This window comes from Crassostrea angulata, chromosome 8, assembly GCF_025612915.1.
Source record: "Crassostrea angulata isolate pt1a10 chromosome 8, ASM2561291v2, whole genome shotgun sequence".
NCBI lineage: Eukaryota > Metazoa > Mollusca > Bivalvia > Ostreida > Ostreidae > Magallana > Magallana angulata.
In genome coordinates, this window is record NC_069118.1 from 27,057,095 (window position 1) to 27,079,909 (window position 22,815).

The 22,815-nt window shown below is 33.3% G+C and overlaps 1 protein-coding gene across 2 annotated transcripts in view; it reads left to right on the top strand.

Annotated features, from left to right (window-relative positions):
* Positions 1–447: 447 nt before the first annotated feature.
* The window catches only part of LOC128158706 (carbohydrate sulfotransferase 1-like), a 56,232-nt gene continuing 33,864 nt past the window's right edge, over positions 448–22,815 (top strand). The window contains exon 1 of one of the 2 annotated variants that reach the window (XM_052821648.1): positions 448–669. In XM_052821648.1, the coding sequence (XP_052677608.1) occupies positions 561–669 (109 nt within the window). In that variant the 5' untranslated portion in view covers positions 448–560. The remainder of the gene's footprint in view (positions 670–22,815) is intronic. The other variant, XM_052821645.1, reaches the window with a different exon arrangement.

Consider the following 22,815-nt stretch of genomic DNA (forward strand, 5'->3'; position numbering starts at 1 on the left):
GAATCACATCAGAATACTTCGTCGGTATCGGAATCTTCTTGAAGCCTCTCAAAGTATGTCTAACTGTAACAAGTATAATCACACAGCTTATAAGAATCAGAATGTTAGCGCATATCTTTATTTACATTCTCCTGAATGTGTTGCTCAAAACACTTGAATACATGACACTGTCATTTCTGCAGTATATTTAAAATGTGTTACACCCCACTGAGTCTCTCGCCATCGTTGACTCAATTTTACCAATCACAAGGCATTTCAACACTTCTCTATTCAGTACCAAAATATGACCTACATGATTGACAAATAGCAATCAGGCGAACACAAAGTAGGATGATAAAAGACATAACACGGGTGCTGATTCGATAAGCGGGTCTGGTGATTAATGTCAAGAATTGAACAAGAAAATAGTTTCCCCGTCACATCATTTTAATGTACATTTAAGTTTTTAAAGCGTGATAAAAGAAAGCAACTATATGGACTTACCCTGAACTGGTTATTTCTTGGATATTCTTCACAGTTTAATCATAATTTTTAATATATTTCGTCGGTAGAGAAGAATAATGACAACAGATGCCAAAAAAGGATTTTTTATTGTTCTTATTCTCCAAGTGTTGTGTCTCTGCATGTGGTTGTTTTCCATGCGTTACTATTCAAATGGCCAGATTTCAAGTAAGTAATGTTTGTACAATCATCTCAAAATATCCTTAGAGGAAAATCTTTTGTTATATCCATTAGTATTTTCTCACTATATAACTCTTACATAGTCAGTAGTAAATACAGGGTTTTTATACATGTGATACAGCTAACTTTATGATACCCGTATACGTCTCAAGTGCTGATACGGATTCTGCAGGGCTGATAGGTAGGACCTATCTCTATCGCACCCTTCTTTGAACTCCTTTGATTTTTTCCACTTCATAATCACGTAGAAAATTAAAGCAATGACCCATAGCGTCACACACAAACGTCTGACGTAATCCAGGCGTTTTTATTACGTCTTCATTAAATTTTGGCATAGAAAATTCTTTGATATGTTTTCTCTATAAGTATGTATTAATAGCAAGCGCAGCTCGCCGGTGCGCGGCGCCGGCGAGCGAAGCGAGCTCTAAGAACCAGTGTGTGCGGGAAAAAGAACGAGCTAAACCTACACTTCATCAAGCAAAAATTTTTGTCTACGTCCCATAATGCTCTCTAATGATTTCACCCGTGCTGCTATGCCAAAAATGGCCGACTTTTAAGTCGTAATTTACTGTGACTTAAAGTTTGAAGACACTGAAAGCCGTTTTAAAAGCGGACGATTCATTACAGAGATATCGGGGTTTAAAAATGGATTTTTCCGGAAATTTTGTTTTCGTGCTTTTGGTTTAAAAAATAGCGTAATGTTCAAAGTAAAATTAACTCGTACCATAAATAATTGTTAAGTCGTACTAAAACACATTCGGATTTTTTTTTTGTTAAGTTGTTCTTGAAATCGGAAAGGTTTTTGTTAAGTCGTACTTAAAATCATTCGTATTTTGTTAAGTCGTACCAGGAATAATTCGATTTTTCATCTTTTTATTTTAGTTACTCTTGTTATTGACTAAAGAGGTATGCATCTTACAGGAACTTCCAGCTTTTTCTTTTTCTTTTTTTCTGACTCCTTTTCGGCTTTATAACTCAAAAAGTTTTTAACCGATTTTAAAGAAACTTTACGAGATTATGTGCACTTATAATTCCTCAAAGTTTGTGAAGTTTCTTTGAAAACGTCACTTCCGTTTAAACGTTACGTCATTTTTAAAATTTTCAAAAAGTCATTTTGTCCGCGGCGTTTCTCAAAAACGCTTTAAGATAGAGGCTTGAGATTTTCAATGTTTATGATTTGGTCGATTTACCTCTGTAATAAGGCTTGAAATGAAAATTTGTCACTTCCGGTTGAAACCGGAAGTGAAGCAAATTTTTCGAAAAAAATAATTTTTTCTGATCAAATCAGAAATAAATATGTGTTTTGCAGACCTTATTAAGCTGAATCTAACACTGCAAGCTGTTCTAAAATCGGACGATGCATTACAGAGATATCGGGGTTTAAAAATTGATATTTCCTGAAATTTTAATTGCGCGTCCTTGGTTTAAAAATAGCGTAATGTTCAAAGTTGAATTAACTCGTACCAAAAATAATTGCTAAGTCGTACTTGAACGCATTCGGATTTTTTTGGTTAAGTCGTACTTGAAATCGAAAAAGTTTTTGTTAAGTCGTACTTAAAATCATTCGTATTTTGTTAAGTCGTACCAGGAATAATTCGAATTTTTTTATCCTTTTATTTTAATTACTGTTGTTGTTGGTTTAAGAGCTCTGCTTCTTACAGGAACTTCCAGCTTTACTTCCGACATTAACGGAAGACCCTCTTGTTATTCTATTGTTAGGGTCTTCCGTTTCCAACGGAAGACCCTCTTGTTATTCTACGGTTTCTTTTTCTTTATTCTTATTAGGGTCTTCCGTTTCCGACGGAAGACCCTCTTGTTATTCTATTGTTTCTTTTCCTTATTATTATTTTATTTTTTATTTTTTTTCTGACTTTTTTCGAACTCTATTTCTCGTGAACTACTCGACCGATTTGCATGAAATTTACAGGACGTATTGAGCATCAAACAAACTTGATATTATAAAATTTCTGGCCGATGACGTCACTTCCGGTTTGAGATTTTGAGGATTTAGTGATTTTTTAAGGACCATTTTGTCCACGTAACTTCTCAAAAACTAATTGCGATAGAAATATGAAACTTTCAGGGATAGTAGATGAATGTTTGTAGATGATCCTATTTATTTTATATTTTGAAAAATGCGCAAGGCGGCGAAGCTCGCCCGAGCTCGAAAATTTTTTTCACGAAATTTTCGCACATTTTCGGCCCTAGCTTTTAATGTGTAAATATTTTGTTAAGACATGTAATGCAAAAGTTGTTCAGATTAACTAGATCTTTTGTTTGATTTCAGAAAAAGGGGCTGGCCCCTCAAATTAGGGGCCAAAAGGGCTCTAAAGTATTTTTGCAATAACTCTTTACTGAAAAATAATTTGTTATCAATTATAGAACCAAAAATGTTCATTGTACATCTGTTTATCTATACGGTACCATGTCTAAGTCATATGTTACGTAATTAGGGGCTTTAAGGGGCCAAAAGTCCGAAATTTTGATCTTAAATATCTAGAAAAGGAGAAATATTTTGATAAGCATTATAGAACAAAAAATGCTTAAAATAATGTTCTAAACAATATGCTCCCTAAAAAATTTTTGTTGGTGGTCCCAGTAAGGATTTTAAGGGTCGGCCCCTAAAATACATTTGTTCAGATATCTTTAGAACGGTCAACAATTTCTGAACACTTGTTGAACAAAATGCGTTTATATTTACAAGACCTTTTATTTGATATCAAGAAAAAGGGGCTGGCCCCTCAAATAAGGGGCCAAGAGGGCTATAAATTCTTTTTATAATAACTCTTTACTGAAAAATAATTTGTTATCAATTATAGAACCAAAATTGTTCATTGTACATCTGTTTATCTATACGGTACCATACATATGTCATATGATACGTAATTAGGGATTTCAAGGGGCCATATGTCCAAAACTTTGATCATTAATATCTAGAAAAGGAAAAATATTTTGATAAGCATTATAGAACAAAAAATGCTTAAAATAATGTTCTTAACGATATGGTATCTAAAACATTTAGGTTGGTGGCCCTGGTAAGGAGTTTAAGGGTCGGCCCCTAAAACACAATTGTTCGGATATCTCTAGAACGGTCAACAATTCGTGAATACATGTAGAACAAAATGTTTATATTTAAAAGACCTTTCATTTGATATCACGAAAAAAGGAGTGACCCCTCAAATAAGGGGCCAAAGGGGCTACGAAGACTTTTCATAATAACTTATTTTTTGCGATAATTTGTTATTAATCATAATAACAGAAAATAAGAGCTTATTATTCATAATTCAAAACTGAAATCCGTTCTATAATCGGACGATGCAATACAGAGATAAAGGGGTTTAAAAATTGATTTTTCCGGACATTTTGATTCCACATTCTTGATTAAGAATATAGTTTTATGTTCAGAGTTAAATTAACTGGTACCTAAAATTATTCGATAATTGTTGAATCGTACTTTTACACATTCGGATTTGTATTTGCTAAGTCGTTCTTGAAATCGATAAGCTTTGTTAATTCGTACTTGGAATCATTCGGATTTTGTTAATTCGTACCAAGAATAATTCAATTTTTTTCGTCTTAGTTTCTTATGTTGGTTTAAGAACCCTGCTTTTTACAGGAACTTCTAGCTTTACTTTCGACATTACCGGAAGACCCACTCGTTACTTTGCAACGAGCTTTGCTCTAGTTATTTTTTTTTTCTTTTTCTGACTTTTTTGGAGCGTTATTTCTCAAAAACTACCCAACCGATTTTCACGAAATTTTTAGGAGTGATAGAACATCATCGTCGCTACATATTGTTAAATTTTTGCATGATGACGTCACTTCCGGTTTCAGATATAGACGATTTTGTAAATTTTTAAGGGTCATTTTGTCCACGCATCTCCTCCGAAACTAATCAAGATAGAAGCTTAAAATTTTCAGGGGTTGTAGATGAATGTCTATAGATGTACCCCCATGCTTCCAATTATGAAAATTGCTCAAGGCCTCGAAGCTCGCCTGAGCCTGAAAACTAGCACCAAATTTTTCTACGAAATTTTGTAACAATTACTGTAATACCTTTCGATGTGCACATAATTTGTTAAAACATGTAATGCAAAAGTTGTTTCAATTTTCACGAGATTTCCTTCGATATCAAGAAAAAGGGGCTGGCCCCTCAAATTAGGGGCCAAGGGGGCTCTAAAGTCTTCTTACAATAACTGTTTACTGAACAATAATTTGTTAATAATTATATAAGCAAAAATGTTCATTGTACAGCTGTTTATCTATACAGTATCATACTTAAGTCATATGTTACGTAATTAGGGGTTTCAAGGGGCCAGAAGTTCAAAACTTTGATCATTTATATCTGAAAAAGGAGAATTATTTTTAAAGGCAATGTAGAACAAAAGTTGCTTTAAATGGTTTTCTTGTCAATATGCTACCTTAAATGTTTTTGTTTATGACCCCATTTAGGAGTTAAAGGGTCTGCCCCTAAAACACATTTGTACAGATATCTCAAGGACGGTTAACATTTCATGAACACTTGTTGAACAAAATATATTTAAATTTGCAAGACCTTAAATTTGATATCAAGAAAAAGGGGCTGGCCTCTCAAATTAGGGGCCAAAAGGGCTCTAATGTTTTTTTTTTACAATAACTCTTTACTGAACAATATTTTGTTTTTAATTATAGAAGCAAAAATGTTCATTGTACAGCTGTTCAACTATACAGTACTATACCTAAGTCATATGTTACGTAATTAGGGGTTTCAAGGGGCCAGAACTCAAAACTATGATCATTTATATCTGAAAAAGGAGAAATATTTTAAAAGGCAATGTAGAACAAAAGTAGTTCAAAATAATGTTCTGAACAATATTAAACCAAAAATTCTGTTGTTAGTGGCCCAGGTAAGGGGTTAAAGGGTCGGCCCCTAAAACACATTTGTACATATATCTCGAGAGTGGTTTACAATTCATGAACACTTGTAGAACAAAATATGTTTATATTAACGAGACATTTTTTTTGATATCAAGAAAAAGGGGCTGGCCCCACAAATTAGGGGGTACAAGGGCTACTAAGTCTTTTTATGATAACTTTTTTTCTAACCAATAATTTGATATTTATTATAAAGCAACAAAGCAGCTTTTATTAAGCTTAATTTAAAACTGAAATCCGTTTTAAAATCAAACGATGCATTACAGAGATATCGGGGTTTAAAAATGGATTTTTCCGGAAATTTTGATTCTGCGTCCTTTGTTTAAAAAACAGCATAATGTTTATAGTAAAATTAACTCGTACTAAAAATAATTGTTAAGTCGTACTTAAACACATTCGGATTTTTTTGTTAAGTCGTTCTTGAAATCAAAAAGGTTTTTGTTAAATCGTACTTAAAATCATTCGGGTTTTGTTAAGTCGTACCAGGAATAATTCGATTTTTTTCATCTTTTTATTTTTGTTACTCTTGTTATTGGTTTAAGAGCTCTGCTTCTTACAGGAACTACCAGCTTTACTTCCGACATTAACGGAAGACCCACTCGTTGCTTTGCAACGAGCTTTGCTCTAGTTTCTTTTTATTATTATTATTATTAGGGTCTTCCGTTTCCAACGGAAGACCCTCTTGTTATTCTATTGTTTCTTTTTATTAGGGTCTTCCGTTTCCAACGGAAGACCCTCTTGTTATTCTACGGTTTCTTTTTCTTTATTCTTATTATTCTTTTTTTTCTTTTTCTGACTTTTTTGGTGCGTTATTTCTCAAAAACTACCCAACCGATTTGCACGAAATTTTTAAGAGTAATAGAACATCATCGTCGCTACCTATAATTAAATTTTTGCATGATGACGTCACTTCCGGTTTCAGATATAGATGATTTTGTAAATTTTTAAGGGTCATTTTGTCCACGCATCTCCTCCGAAACTAAACAAGATAGAAGCTTGAAATTTTCAGGGGTTGTAGATGAATGTCTGTAGATGTACCCCCATGCTTCCAATTATGAAAATTGCTCAAGGCCTCGAAGCTCGCCTGAACCTGAAAATTAGCACAAAATTTTTCCACGAAATTTTTGCATATTTTCTGTAATACCTTTCGATGTGCACATAATTTGTTAAAACATGTAATGCAAAAGTTGTTTCAATTTTCACGAGCTTGCCTTTGATATCAAGAAAAAGGGACTGACCCCTCAAATTAGGGGCCAAGGGGGCTCTAAAGTCTTCTTACAATAACTCTTTACTGAACAATAATTTGTTAATAATTATATAAGCAAAAATGTTCATTGTACAGCTGTTTATTTATACAGTATCATACTGAAGTCATATGTTACGTAATTAGGGGTTTCAAGGGGCCAGAAGTTCAAAACTTTGATCATTAATATCTAAAAAAGGAGAAATATTCTTAAAAGCATTGAAGAACAAAAGTTGCTTATAATGGTGTTCTTGTCAATATGCTACCTTAACTGCTTTTGTTTATGACCCCATTTAGGAGTTAAAGGGTCGGCCCCTAAAACACATTCGTACAGATATCTCAAGAACGGTTAACATTTCATGAACACTTGTTGAACAAAATATGTTTAAATTTGCAAGACCTTAAATTTGATATCAAGAAAAAGGGGCTGGTCTCTCAAATTAGGGGCCAAAAGGGCTCTAATGTCTTTTAACAATAACTCTTTACTGAACAATATTTTGTTATCAATTATAGAAGCAAAAATGTTCATTGTACAGCTGTTCATCTATACAGTACCATACCGAAGTCATATATTACGTAATTAGGGGTTTCAAGGGGCCAGAACTCAAAACTATGATCATTAATATCTGAAAAAGGAGAAATATCTTAAAAAGCAATGTAGAACAAAAGTTGTTCAAAATAATGTTCTGAACAATATTAAACCAAAAGTGTTGTTGTTAGTGGCCCCTGTAAGGGGTTAAAGGCTCGGCCCCTAAAACACATTTGTACAGATATCTCGAGAACGGTTTACAATTCATGAACACTTGTAGAACAAAATATGTTTATATTAGCAAGACCTTTTATTTGATATCAAGAAAAAGGGGCTGGCCCCACAAATTAGGGTGTACAAGGGCTACTAAGTCTTTTTATGATAACTCTTTTCTGATCAATAATTTGATATTTATTATAATGCAACAATGAAGCTCTTATTAAGCTTAATTAAAAGCTGAAATCCGTTTTAAAATCAGACGATGTATTACAGAGATATCGGAGTCTAAAAATTGATTTTTCCGGAAATTTTGTTTCCGCGTCCTTGGTTTAAAAAATAGCGTAATGTTTATAGTAAAATTAACTCGTACCAAAAATAATTGTTAAGTCGTACTTAAACACATTCGGATTTTTTTGGTAAGTCGTTCTTGAAATCAATAAGGTTTTTGTTAAATCGTACTTAAAATCATTCGGGTTTTGTTAGATCGTACCAGGAATAATTCGATTTTTTTCATCTTTTTATTTTAGTTACTCTTGTTATTGGTTTAAGAACTCTGCTTCTTACAGGAACTTCCAGCTTTACTTCCGACATTAACGGAAGACCCACTCGTTGCTTTGCAACGAGCTTTGCTCTAGTTACTCTTGTTATTGGTTGAAGAGCTCTGCTTCTTGCAGGAACTTCCAGCTTTACTTCTGACATTAACGGAAGACCCACTCGTTGCTTTGCAACGAGCTTTGCTCTAGTTATTCTATATTTTTCCTCTGACATTTTTCGAGAGCTATAACTCTAAAACTATTTGGTCGATTTTCACCAAATTTGCAGGACTGATAGAACATACGATGTGCATGCGAAAAGAAAAGTGAAACTTTCAGGAATATACAGATGAATGTCTGTAGATGATCCTCTGTATTTGACATTGTGGAAAATGCGCACGGCGCTGAAGCTCGCCCGAGGTCAAAAATTGGCAACAAAATTTTTGGCAAAATTTTAACACGTTTTGCAAAATATTTTTTAACCTGTAGATAATTTGTTAAAACATGTAAAGCAAAAGTTGTTAAGATTTACACGAGCTTTTGTTTTGTTTTATAAAAAAGGGGCTGGCCCCTTTAATTAGGGGCCAGAAGGGCTCTAAAGTCTTTTAAGTTTAACTCTTTACTGAGCAATAATTTGTCATTAATTATAGAAGCAAAAATGTTCATTGTACAGCTGTTTATCTACACAGTACCTATTTTAAACATTTGTTACGTAATTAGGGGTTTCAAGGGGCCAGAAGACCAAAATTTTGATCATTAATATCTTGAAAAGGAAAAATATTTTGAAAGGCAATGTTGAACAAAAGTTCCTTAAAATAATGTTCTTTAGAACATGGTACCTAAAAATTTATGGTTTGTGGCCCCAGTAAGGAGTTTAAGGGTCGGCCCCTAAAACACTGCTGTTCAGATATCTCCAAATCGGTCAACAATTTCTGAACACTTTAAACAAAATATGTTTACATTTATAAGATCTTTTATTTAATATTAAGAAAAAGGGACTGGCCCCTCAAATTAGGGGCCAAGAGCGCTCTAAAGTCTCTATATAATAACTCTTTACTGAAAAATAATTTGTTATTAATTATAGAAGCAAAAATGTTCATTTTACAGCTGTTCATCTATACTGGACCATACTCAAGTCATATGTTACATAATTAGGGGTTTCAAGGGGCCAGTAGTCCAAAACTTTGATCAATATTATCTTGAAAAGGAGAAATATTTTGAAAAACATTGTATCACAAAAATTGCTGAAAATAATGTTGTTAACAATGTGATACCTAAAAAATTTTCGTTGGTGGCCCCAGGAAGGAGTTGAAGGGTCGGCCCCTAGAACACAGTTGTTCCGATATCTCTATAACGGTTAACAATTCGTGAACACTTGTTGAACAAAATATGTTTATTTTTGCGAGATCTTTAATTTGATATCAAGAGGAAGGGGATGACCCCTCAAATTAGGGGCCAGGAGGGCTACAAAGTCTTTTTATAGTAACCTTTTTTAGAGCGATAATTTGTTATAAATCATAAAAGCAAAAATAAAAGCTTATTAAGTTTAATGTAAAACTGATATCCGTTTTAAAATCGGCAGATGCAATACAAAGATATAGGTGTTTGAAAATTGACTTTTCTGGAAATTTTGATTTCACATTCTTGGTAAAGAAAATAGTGTTTATGTTCATAGTTTAATTAACTCGTACCTAAACTATTTTGATAATTGTTAAATCGTACTTAAACACATTCGGATTTGTATTTGCTAAGTCTTTCTTGAAATTGATAATGTTATTGCTAATTCGTACCTAGAATCATTTTGTGAACTTGTACCAAAAATAATTCGATTTTTTTCTTTTTGTTTTATTTACTTATGTTTATTGGTTAAAGAACTCTGCTTCTTAGAGAAAGTTTTAGCTTTACCTTCGACATTATCGGAAGACCCACTCGTTGCTTTGCAAGGAGCTTTGCTCTAGTTATTATTCTTTTTCTTTTCTTCTGACTCCTTTTTTGCTTCATAACTCAAAAGGTTTTTTACCGATTTTGATGAAATTTTCAGAGATTTTTGCACGTTGGCGTCCCTCAAAAATCTTAAAGTTTTAAAGAGAACGTCACCTCCGTGTTGACGTGACGTCATTTTTAATAATTTAAAAAAGTCATTTTGTCCAGGACTTTTCTCAAAAACGCTTTAAGATAGAGGCTTGAAATTTTCGATGGTTATGATTTGGTCGATTAACATCTGTAATAAGGCTCGAAATGAAAATCTGTCACTTCCGGTCGAAACCGGAAGTGAAACAAAATTTCCGAAAAAATGAATTTTTTGATCAAATCGAAAATGAATATGTGTTTTGTAGAGCTTAATAAGCTGAATCTAACACTGAAAGCTGTTTTAAAATCGGACGATGCATTACAGAGATATCGGGGTTTAAAAATTGATTTTTCCGGAAATTTTGATTCCGCGTACTTGGTTTAAAGAATAGCATAATGTTCAAAGTAATATTAACTCGTACCAAAAATAATTGTTAAGTCGTACTTGAACACATTCGGTTTTTTTTTTGTTAAGTCGTTCTTGGAATCGGAAACGTTTTAGTTAAGTCGTACTTAATATCATTCGGATTTTGTTAAGTCGTACGAGAAATAATTCGATTTTTTCATCTTTTTATTTTTGTTACTCTTGTTATTGGTTTAAGAGCTCTGCTTCTTACAGGAACTTCCAGCTTTACTTCCGACATTAACGGAAGACCCACTCGTTGCTTTGCAACGAGCTTTGCTCTAGTTCTTTTTCTTTTTTTCTGACTCCTTTTCGGCTTTATAACTCAAAAAAATTTTAACTGATTTTAATGAAACTTTCAGAGAATATGTGCAACTATTATCCCTCAAAGATGTTAAAGTTTTCTTAACAACATCTTTTGTGTTTTGACGTAACGTCATTTTTAAAATTTTCACAAAGTCATTTTGTCCGCGGCGTTTCTCAAAAACGTTTAAAGATAGAGACTTGAAATTGTCAATGGTTATGATTTAATCGATTTACCTCTGTAATAAGGCTGGAAATGAAAATCTGTCACTTCCGGTCGAAACCGGAAGAGAATCAAATTTTTCGAAAAAATGAATTTTCTGATCAAATCAAAAATGAATTTGTGTTCTATAGAGCTTATTTAGCTGAATCTAACACTGAAAGCCGTTTTAAAATCGGACGATGCATTACAGAGATATACGAGTTCAAAAAATGATTTTTCAGGAAATTTTGATTCCGCGTCCTTGGTTTAAAAAATAGCGTAATGTTCAAAGTAATATGAACTCGTACCAAAAATAATTGTTAAGTCGTACTTGGACACATTCGGATTTTTTTTGTTAAGTCGTTCTTGAAATCAGAAAGGTTTTTGTTAGGTCGTACTTAAAATCATTCGGATTTTGTTAAGTCGTACCAGGAATAATTCGATTTTTTTCATCTTTTTATTTTAGTTACTCTTGTTATTGGTTTAAGAGATGTGCATCTTACAGGAACTTCCAGCTTTACTTCCGACATTAACGGAAGACCCACTCGTTGCTTTGCAACGAGCTTTGCTCTAGTTATTATTATACTTTTTATTTTTTTTCTAACTCCTTCTCGGCTTAACTCAAAAAGTTTACAACCGATTTTGACGAAACTTTCAGATATTATGTGCATTTATTATATCTCAAAGTTTGTGAAGTTTCTTTGAAAACGTTACTTCTGTTTTTACGTTACGTCATTTTTAAAATTTTCAAAAAGTCATTTTGTCCGCAGCGTTTCTCAAAAACGCTTTAAGATAGAGGCTTGAAATTTTCAATGCTTATAATTTAATCGATTTAACTCTGTAATAAGGCTGGAAATGAAAATCTGTCACTTCAGGTCGAAACCGGAAGTGAAACAAATTTTTCGAAAAAATGAATTTTCTGATCAAATCAAAAATGAATATGTGTTTTGTAGAACTTATTCAGCTGAATCTAACACTGAAAACCGTTTTAAAATCGGGCGATGCATTACAGAAATATCGGTGTTTAAAAATTGATTTTTCCGGAAATTTTGATTCCGCGTCCTTGGTTTAAAAAATAGCGTAATGTTCAAAGTAAAATTAAGTCGTACCAAAAATAATTGTTTAGTCGTACTTGAACCATTCGGATTTTTTTTGTTAAGTCGTTCTTGAAATCGAAAATGTTTTTGTTAAGTCGTACTTAAAATCATTCGTATTTTTGTTAAGTCGTACCAGGAATAATTCGATTTTTTTTTTCATTTTTTTTTTATAAGTTACTCTTGTTATTGGTTTAAGACCTCTGCTTCTTACAGGAACTTCAAGCTTAACTTCCGACATTAACGGAAGACCCACTCGTTGCTTTGCAACGAGCTTTGCTCTAGTTATTATACTTTTTCTTTTTTTCTGACTCCTTTTTTCCTTCATAACTCAAAAAGTTTTCAACCGATTACAATGAAACTTCCAGAGATTTTAGCAAGTTATCGTCCCTCCAAGATGTTAAAGCTTTAAAGACAACGTCACTTCCGTTTTGACGTTACGTCATTTTTTAAATTTTAAAAAATGATTTTGTCCGGGAGTTTTCTCAAAAACACTTTCAGATAGAGGCTTGAAATTTTCAATGGTTATGATTTGGTCGATTTACCTCTGTAATGAGGCTATATAATAAAAATCCGTCACTTCCGGTTGAAACTGGAAGCGAATCAAATTTTTTAAAAAATGGAATTTTTTGATCAAACAAAAAACGTATACGTATTTTGTAGAGCTTTTTAAGCTGAATCTAATGCTGAAAACCGTTTAAAATTCGGAGGATGCATTACAGAGATATCGGGGTTTAAAAATTGATTTTCCCGGAAATTTTGGTGCCGCGTTCTTAGTTTCAAAAATAGTGCAAAATTTACACTGAAAGTAACCTCTACTGTAACAATTCGTACTGGTCATAAAACTTTATAAAAAACATAAAATTATATGCATATTGTATAGTTTGCAAAGCTTAATACAAAACTTAAATTCGTTTTAAAATCGGATACTGCATTGCAGAGATATCGGGGTTTAAATATTGATTTTTCCGGAAATGTGGATTCCTCGTTATTGGTTTAAAAAATAGTGCAAACTACCCACTGAAAGTAACTCCCGCTGAAAAGATTTCGTACAGGTCATAAAACCGAACTCCTTTTTTATATAGTTAATCAGAGTGTTTATCGAAACGATTTCCTTAATTCGATCGATAATTACGTTGTTAGTTTTTATTAGTCTTATTAGTTTTAATCGAAATAATTATCGTACGATTCCCCATGTCAAGTCACCGCGAACAACAGCTGATAGTGGTGTGTCAGAAGAATGGCTAGCTGCAGGACTGTAGCTCCCGGTCTGAAAAAATTCGGATGGACGACCTGGGAGCTACAGTGCCTCCCATAGTAAAAAACTGCAATTTACGGCGCACAAAAAATTGCGCTAGTTTTGGACTTATTAACCTTATTTTCATACAAATTCTGTACAAATCTTTGATCCCAAAACATTCCTCGGACATTTTACTACAGATATCGTCACTTCACTTACTTCTGATAGTCTTTTAAACACCATCACCAGCCCTGTAAATTAAAGAGGTGCAAGTTTGTTTACAGTTAAAAATGGCGACTCTCGATCTCGACGTAAATTAGCATCCTTCTTTTTCCGAGGTCGGTTATCATGTTTAAGAGAAGATCTGAGGCAAGTGTAGTGACAATATCAGTAGTAAATTTGCTGAAGAATTTAATGGTACTTATTATTTTTACAGAATTTGTATGAAAATAAGGTTAATAAGTCCAAAACTAGCGCAATTTTTTGTGCGCCGTAAATTGCAGTTTTTTACTATGGGAGGCACTGTAGCTCCAAGGTCGTCCATCCGAATTTTTTCAGACCGGGAGCTACAGTCCTGCAGCTAAAGAATGGCCTGCAAGACCGCGATAGTGGAAATTTCAGCTCAACTAACGTATGACAGATTATAAAGGTATGTTTCAATACAGGATATGTCGTATTGACTTTTTCTTTTCAAAGTGTTTGTACACTTTTCAATCTAATCCGACATTCCTCTGACTCTAACCTTCGCTTTTGACGTGCGTAACAATATAAAAGCGGGCATTTGAGTCTGAGAAATCTCGCGATATTATCTGTCCAATTTATTTTCACGTGTATGTTTTGCACACTACTCTTTTGAATTTCTATTTATTATTATGTATATGTATGTCTTATTTTGTATTGAACAACACACCACACACTGTAAAACAGTGCAATTAAAAGGGGTGGGGGTCCAAAGGCACACAAGAGTAGAATGTTGTAATTAGAGTGCATGTTTGCATGATGATAACTTTACCCTAAATATTTGAATATAGCAGATCTTTACCATATCACCTCCACTTAATTAATGAATTAAAGAACTCAGACAGGCTTGTGCTTAATTAAATAAATATATTTGACATGGTAAACATTCAGTCTAATTAAAATTAGAACTTTTGTCTGGCTTGCCGTTATATATGATTATCGCCTGTGAAAGAGCATGTAAAACAGAGTGCAAGGTGAAAAGAACTTTAAGTTCAGATTTTAAGTTAATGTTCCCTGATCTTCTCAAGATTTGATTATTTCACAGAACATTGTAAATTCTTTGAGATTAGTTTATCTTTTATATATATTGAATTTTATTGATTCATTTTAGGTAAACTTTACATGCAGAACACATCTACATTGTAAACAATTTTTACAGTAAGACAAAAAAATAATTTTTACTACATGTGCCTCAGATCTCTCTCTCTCTCTCTCTCTCTCTCTCTCTCTCTCTCTCTCATGCTTTTAATCTTGGCAAAGCATCACAGAGCAACATCATTTTGTGCATATCTCTATCTAGAAAAGAAATCAACAATGCTTTAAATTTGAAAATGAGCATGTATTATCGTGCAATTCCTCATTTTTTCATTGTGCAACTAAAATCCAAAGCTTTGTAAAATTGTTTATGGAATTTATACATACTAAACATGATATTGTTTTTAAAACCTGTCTTTAGTAAGAAAAGAGAAAAAAATCCTCGCTAAATTTATTTGCAAAAAAAAAACCCAGTAGAATTCATTTTAAGAAAATGGTATAGCAGAAAATTATACTTTGAGGCTGTTCGGATGAAATACTGTAAGTCGTTTTAATTCCACCATGTTAAAATTTCATGATTTTGACTAAAGTATCAATTGCGATGGTTTTAATTTCACGCTGCTTAAAAATTCAATTGATCAGAATAGAAGCATTTAAATTTCATAATATTTGGTTAAAGTGTTCAAACTAATGCTTCTTAGGAAAATCAAAAAATAGGGGGAGGGTATACATGTAAGGGTATTTCTAAGTGATGTGATGCTTTTGTCATGATAATATCATGTATATGTATGTAGTTTTGAATAAGGTTTCTTATTTAGGGAGGTTGAACAACAGTTGACCTCTAAAAGATTAGGTAAAGATGCTTTATTTATGGAGAGCCCTATAAATCTGTGTTAAATAGGAGAAAGTGGAAATGCTGGGTTCACTTAAATGGCCATATTTTTCTGAATCCTTAATAGAATTGGCAAAATGAGGTATACTTTTTCTCAGAATAGCATAAGCTTTGTAAGTTTAAGACAAGATGACTTTTTAGAGAATGTTGGTGTAAGTTTCAAGACTACATGGTATTTTCAGATTTCTCATTTAACTGTAATTTTGAGTGAATTTTGTACCAAAAGTAGTCTATTTTTGGAAAATGGATGATTTTGTTGGTTATATATGTCATTACATGATTTATTAGCTATAATATACAAGGGAAGTAAATCCCTTTTAAATGTGTAGAATGACCACCACTAGAGTAAATTGGCTTAGAAAGTAGGTATTTCCTATCCTGATGACAATTAATAGGCTGAAGTTAATTACCGAGATAAGAATTAATACTGCACAGTAGAAGAGTTTTGATCAATTGAATTATTTAAATTATAAGTTTGCAGCAATTTTGCTGTCTGATTTCATGAAATAACATTAAGCAACCTGACTTATATAACTCAATTTTTTTAAAACAGCATATTTTTCTTTCAAATAAATTCACATGTAGACAAATATTAATGCAGTTATCAAAGTACATGTATACAATATGTCAAAAAACTCAAGTTTTTGCTCCTTCCTATCCAAAAGTGATATTTTAGATATATTTACAGAATTCAAAAAGCTACCCCCTCTTTCCAATTGTCTCCATTACCATTACATGTTGGATATGTAAATGTACATTTGACCTTGAAATAACATCTGCTATAATAATTACTCTCGAAATGACCAAGAAACAACAAATGTTTACCCTTTTATTGTATATATGCATCAAAAATGTAGGAAAACATGTAAAATTTGAACATTTATCATGGAATTCTCATCCGTCCCCAGGTACCCGGTTGTGCTTGAATTTCATTTTAATTAAGAGCAGACATCACACTTGCAGGTCTTACTATTTTAGCATAGTTAAAAGGAGACTAGAAACCAGAATAAATAAGATAATCACTAAAAATGATTATAAGCTTACTGTTTCATGAAAACAAGAAATCACATGTATGGCTGCATGTCTTTTTGTGAAAAAAATGTTACATTTCATCCATTTATCAAGAAAAGATCAATTTTCAATATCAGTGATGGTTGTTTTTAAATATGTGTGAGAAATGACTCAAGGGAATTGCCACAAGTTTCATAATATTAGGTTTACTTAGGAAAATCAAAAAATAGGGGGAGGGTATACATGTAAGGGTATTTCTAAGTGATGTGATGCTTTTGTCATGATAATATCATGTATATGTATGTAGTTTTGAATAAGGTTTCTTATTTAGGGAGGTTGAACAACAGTTGACCACTATAAGATTAGGTAAAGATGCTTTATTTTATGGAGAGCCCTATGAATCTGTGTTAAATAGAAGAAAGTGGAAATGCTGGGTTCACTTAAATGGCCATATTTTTCTGAATCCTTAATGGAATTGGCAAAATGAGGTATACTTTTTCTCAGAATAGCATAAGCTTTGTAAGTTTAGGACAAGATGACTTTTCAGAGAATGTTAGTGTAAGTTAAAGGCAGCAAGGGACAGTTTACGGATAAAGTACCCGTCAATATTTTTGTAAAATTGAGAGTTGGTGTACTTGAAGGCTTATGAGTGTTGCTAAAATTCATGAAATGATTTTTAATGATTATCATTAGTTAGAGGGATGTCTCTTGTTGAAATTGATATTCAATATGTAGGCCCCATATGTTAGGTACATGAGATTCAGAAGTAAAATGCGAAACCTGCGGCTATGACTGTTGTGTTGACTTTAGACAGTGAAAATGCAAGTTACAGACGGGAGGGTAAATAACACGAAAAGTAGGTGGACGGGGCATTATAAACTATACACCGGTAAGTTTCTGACATGTGATGGTGCAACATGCACATGGTACGGAAGGTCAACCCTTTGCAGGGAATTGGCTGGGGGAGGTCTAAAAAGCTGAAAAATCATGAAAAATTAGCAAAATATGGAAGGGTCAAAATCTCATAAAAACCAGTGTGTAGAAAATTTTACAGGTTAATTGACTAGTACTTTTCTTCAGAAATTGGTGATTGGCCTTATAAAGAGTGAATTAAAGGTATTTGTGCTGAATGGGAACTGAGGAAATTCTAGTTACAGGGTTCCGAAGACACACGTCCCCAGGCTACAATGAAATGTATCAAAAAAACTGTCCTGTGCCATCTAATGTCACGTATCGGGATATGTCACACTAATTACACTGCATGGTCAGTGTATTTTTTTTTTTCAGAAATACTATGCATATGTTAATGTAAACACAGCAATTATTTGTACCGGTACATGTATTAACACAGCTTATTAATTTTTTTAATTTCAGCTATTGGTGGCCACATGGTTTTTACCTGTTGATTCTTTTCAGCTCTTGAGGTTAACCTGTCACCTCTACCCACATGCATATTCCTTAATGTGTTCCACAGACTATTTACCAGAAATTCAAATTAAATCGGATAATTGATGAACAGTTCTGTAATGGAACTTTAAGAAAGCATCATGCCTTTTTGTGGTTTGTGTTTGATAAGAAATTATAACAAACAAAATTATGGCTGTTTAAAGTAATTTACAATTGTTAGCTGTGAAAAATTGTTTTTCAATAAAAGGATGCAATTATGTTTCCTTTATTTTGTTTTTAGCTCACCTGAGCCAAAGGCTCAAGTGAGCTTTTCTGATCACAATTTGTCGTTGTCGTTGTTGTAAACTTTTCATATTTTCATCTTCTTCTCAAGAACCCCTGGGCAGATTTCAACCAAATTTGGCACTAAGCACCACCACTAGGTGAAGGGGATTCAATTTTGTTTAAATGAATGGTCACGCCCTCTTTAAAGGGGAGGTAATTGAGAATTATTGAAAATTTGTTGGTATTTTTCAAAATTCTTCTTCTCAAAAACTATTCGGCCTGAAAAGCTTAAACTTGTGTGGAGGCATCCTCAGGTAGTGTAGATTCAAGTTTGATCAAATCATGGTCCCCGTGGGTAGGGAGGGGCCACAAGAGGGGGATCAAGTTTACATAGGAATATATAGAGAAAATCTTTGAAAATCTTCTTCCCAAAACTATTAGGCCTGAAAAGCTCAAATTAAAGTGGCAGCATCCTCAGGTAGTGTAGATTCAAGTTTGTTCAAATCATAGTCCCAGGTGGTATGGTGGGGTCACAATGGGGGGAATAGAGTTTTACATATTAGGAATATATAGAGAACATCTTTAAAAATCTTTTTCTCAGAAACTAATCAGCCAGGAAAGCTGAAACTTACATGTATGTGGAAGCATCCTCAGGTACATGTAGTGTTAGATACAAAGTTGTGAAAATCATGACCCCGGGGATAGGTTTGGGCCACAATGGGTGGGGGGGGGTCAAAAATTAACATAGGAATTAACATAGGAATATATAGAGTAAATCCAGTCGTTCTTTTACCAGTCGCACATTTCCCATAAAACAAAGGGTTTTTTTTTTTAATCTTAGAACAAGCACGAATACATATTTTTCCACTGAGAGGGGGGAGTTCTGAGGTAGGATTCAGTTTGTCAGGGGGTCCCGAAGCCTTTATCTGGAACCTTTGCAAATAAGAGTTAGTGTAAACTTTCTAGAAAAATGGGTAACTGACACCCCCCTCCCCCGCCCCCTCCAACTGAACTACGAATCGATTTTTTAATGTATAGAATTAGTCCAATATATTTCATCAATGATTATTTAAATGATCAATAGTACAATTGCTGTAAATTATGTAAATGTAAGTAATAAGGAATAATTATATAAATACTATGAGATAATCAAATATGGTCGGGCGTACTTTAATCCAATAAAGCACTTCGTAATAATAATTTAAAAAACTAGAGCAAAGCTCGTTGCAAAGCAACGAGTGGGTTTTCCGCTAATGTCGAAAGCAACGCTAGAAGTTCGTCTAAGGTAGCTAAACACAGTTTCGTATAAAATCCAGGGGGTTTTTCTCTGGGGAAAAGCATGATGGGTAGGGATTTTCCTGCTATTTTTATGCGGTATACATGAAAATAACATTTTTAAACTCTCAGTTGCATAATATAGTGAATTATCTTTCGAATACATGAAAAAAGTATGTAGAAACATTTTAAAAATTAATTTTGTGAGACTCTAAAATAAGGGGCGGTAACTCAAAAAACATCCCGATTTTACACATGCAGAATTTCATGAATTTTTTAGCGGGTAACATAGCTCTTTAAAAAGCTGGCGAATGTACCCTGAAAATACTATGAAATGATGCCTAAGGACTTGTTCTTGAAAATGTACAGAAATAAAAATGGCTGATTTGGTTGCATTCTGCTTTTATGGGGAGCCTAAAATGCATGGGTGTACTGCATTTAGAGGCACCCTTTTGTCTATTTTCCGCATGTTTTGAGTGCCAAATAAATTCTAGCATTGAGTTACATGTGCATTATTTTTAAATATTTACAAAATTCACGATTTTATCTTTCTATTGATATATAAATATATATGTAACATATTTTAACAATTTATTTTTATAGGGGTCAGTTTTGCTTGCCCCTCATCTGAAAACGTCCTTATAACGTTACATATAAAACTGTGTTTTGCACCCTTAGAAGCAGAGTTCTTAATCTAGTAACAAAGAAACCTAAGGACAAAAAGATAAAAAAAAAATCGAATGATTCTTGGTACAACTTAACATAATCCGAATGTTTTAAGTACGACTTAACCAAAAACCCTTAACCATTTCAAAAACGACTAACAAAAAAAGAAATGTGTTTAAGTACGACTTAACAAATTTGACTTCATTTTAGGTACAAGTTTACTTTACCTTGAACTAACATCTTTTTTCTTAACCCAGAATGCAAAATTAAAATTTACGTAAAAAATCAATTTTGTTTAAAACATAATTCTGAGCAACTTTTCCTCTTCACTGCTTTTCAAAGGGTTGACCTTTCGTACTGTGTGCTCGTTGCGTCATTAATTGTCAGAAACTTATCGATGTAAAGTTTACTTTACTGTACCTCTGTGAATATTTTCTTTGCAAAATTACTATGAACCAGACAACATTGAAATGGTGAACATTTCAAAGGGCCCCGCTTATGTTATTTCAGAGAATTCTGCTTTGACCTTGACCTATAACTTGAAATTTTTCCAGCTGGCATAGAACTTTTAATTCAATTTCATTCCCCCTAACATACATGCATTTTTGTTCAATCTGACCAAGATTAAGCATATTTGGAAAATAATCTACTGTCTAAAACTAATTCTAAAAAGATCTGCTATGACCTTCACATTGACAGACTTGGTTCAAGGTCACTGCACGCCATTAACCAATAAACTCTGTAAAGGTAAAATATTAGCCAAATAGGGGCTAAAAGGAAAGTATATTTATGCTCTTAAAATATGGATTTTTGTGTGAACTGATATGACCTTGACTCTTCCTCTACAAATATCATTCGAGGTCATTGCATATATTTTGATCAAAGGCATCATGTGGGTGAAGTATGAGGCTGAATGGAGCAAAGGGAGAGGAGATATACTCCGGACAAGGATTTTTAAAAATTTAATTCTGCTATGACCTTCACAGTTTCTTTTCACTGAAAATACGTTCAAGGTCACTACACACCCTTTCACCCTTTACTCAAAAGCTCTGCTTATGTGAAGTCTGAGCCAATTAGGGGTTAGTAGAAATTATATATGCTCCCCAAAAAAGGATTTTTGCATGATCCGATATGATCTTCACCCGTTACCTAGAAATTTCATGCAAGGTCACTGCACATCGTTTAACCATAGAGACACTCTGTGAGTATTAGCCAGATTGGACCAAAGGGAAAAAAGATATGCCACAGACAAGGATTATATATATATATAATCCTGCTATGACCTTAACCTTATACCTAAAATCATGGTTCAAGGTCACTGCACATCCTTCAACCAAAAAAACCCTGTGGATGAGGTATGAGCCAGATTGGGCCAAGGGGAGAGAAGCTATGCTCCTGTCAAACCATCTCGAATGGACAGACGGACAAATTGATCACTAGAAGGCGCCCGCATAAACATGATTTTTTATCTAATTTAAAATAGTATCCATGCTATCTGCCCATGGTGAATAGTCATCAAAACCATTCATCAGCAGAATTTGATTTCCCTCCTTTTTAAGGTGGTATGGGACATCTGTCGATATTAATGTGGATTAAAGTACTATATAATTGAAAATTTTTCACCGGTTTAGAATTTTCAATTTTTACAATATTTACCCAAAAAAAAGCTTTTAAAAATATTTGAAAAGGTAAAAATTGTAAAAACCCCAGCGGGATTCGAACTCATGACTTACAGGTTCCTATTAAACCCTCTAACCCACTGTGCTAAGGAGTTAGATGACCATTTTTGAAAAGAAACTACATGTACTTATATAATTACACTTTATTTTATTGTTTATTTCGATAAACAATATGTCACAACATGGAAGTGTCCCATATCACCTTAAACTTGGAACACCTCTGACCTAATAAGATTGCCGCATTAAATACAAAGTTTGATTTAACTCTAATTTGTTTATCATCAAGAAATTCTGCATCGCTGACAAATAAAGTTTTCTTCTGTATAATGAAATACCAATTAACTGACTATTCGGACAATAGCAAGTTTATTGTCCCACTCCACAGCAACTATTTCCCTTGGCTTTGCCTCATTAAATAGTTGCTGTCTTGGGGGACAATAAACTTGCTATTGTCCTCATACCCAGTAAATACTAAATAGGCATATAATATCCCATCCACCTACATTTCATGTTATATAACCTCCCGTTTGTAACCTTCAATTTCACTGTAAAGTCAACGTATCTGTCATAGCCGCAAGTCTCACAATTTATTTCTGCTTCTCATGTACTTAAAATTAGGGGCCTTAATATTGCTTACCAATTCCAACAAGAGACATCCCTCTAACTATTGATAATCATTAAAATTCATTTCATGAATCTACGCAACAATGATAAACGTTCAAGTACAGTCACTCTCAATTTTACAAAAATATTGACGGTACTTTATCCGAAACTGTTCCGTGTACCTTTAACTTAGTACACTAACATTTTTATGAAAAGACGGTTTGTCTTAGAATAAGAAAGCTAATGCAATTCTGAGAAAAAGAATACCACATATTGCCAATTCCATTGAGGTTTAATAAAAATATGGCCATT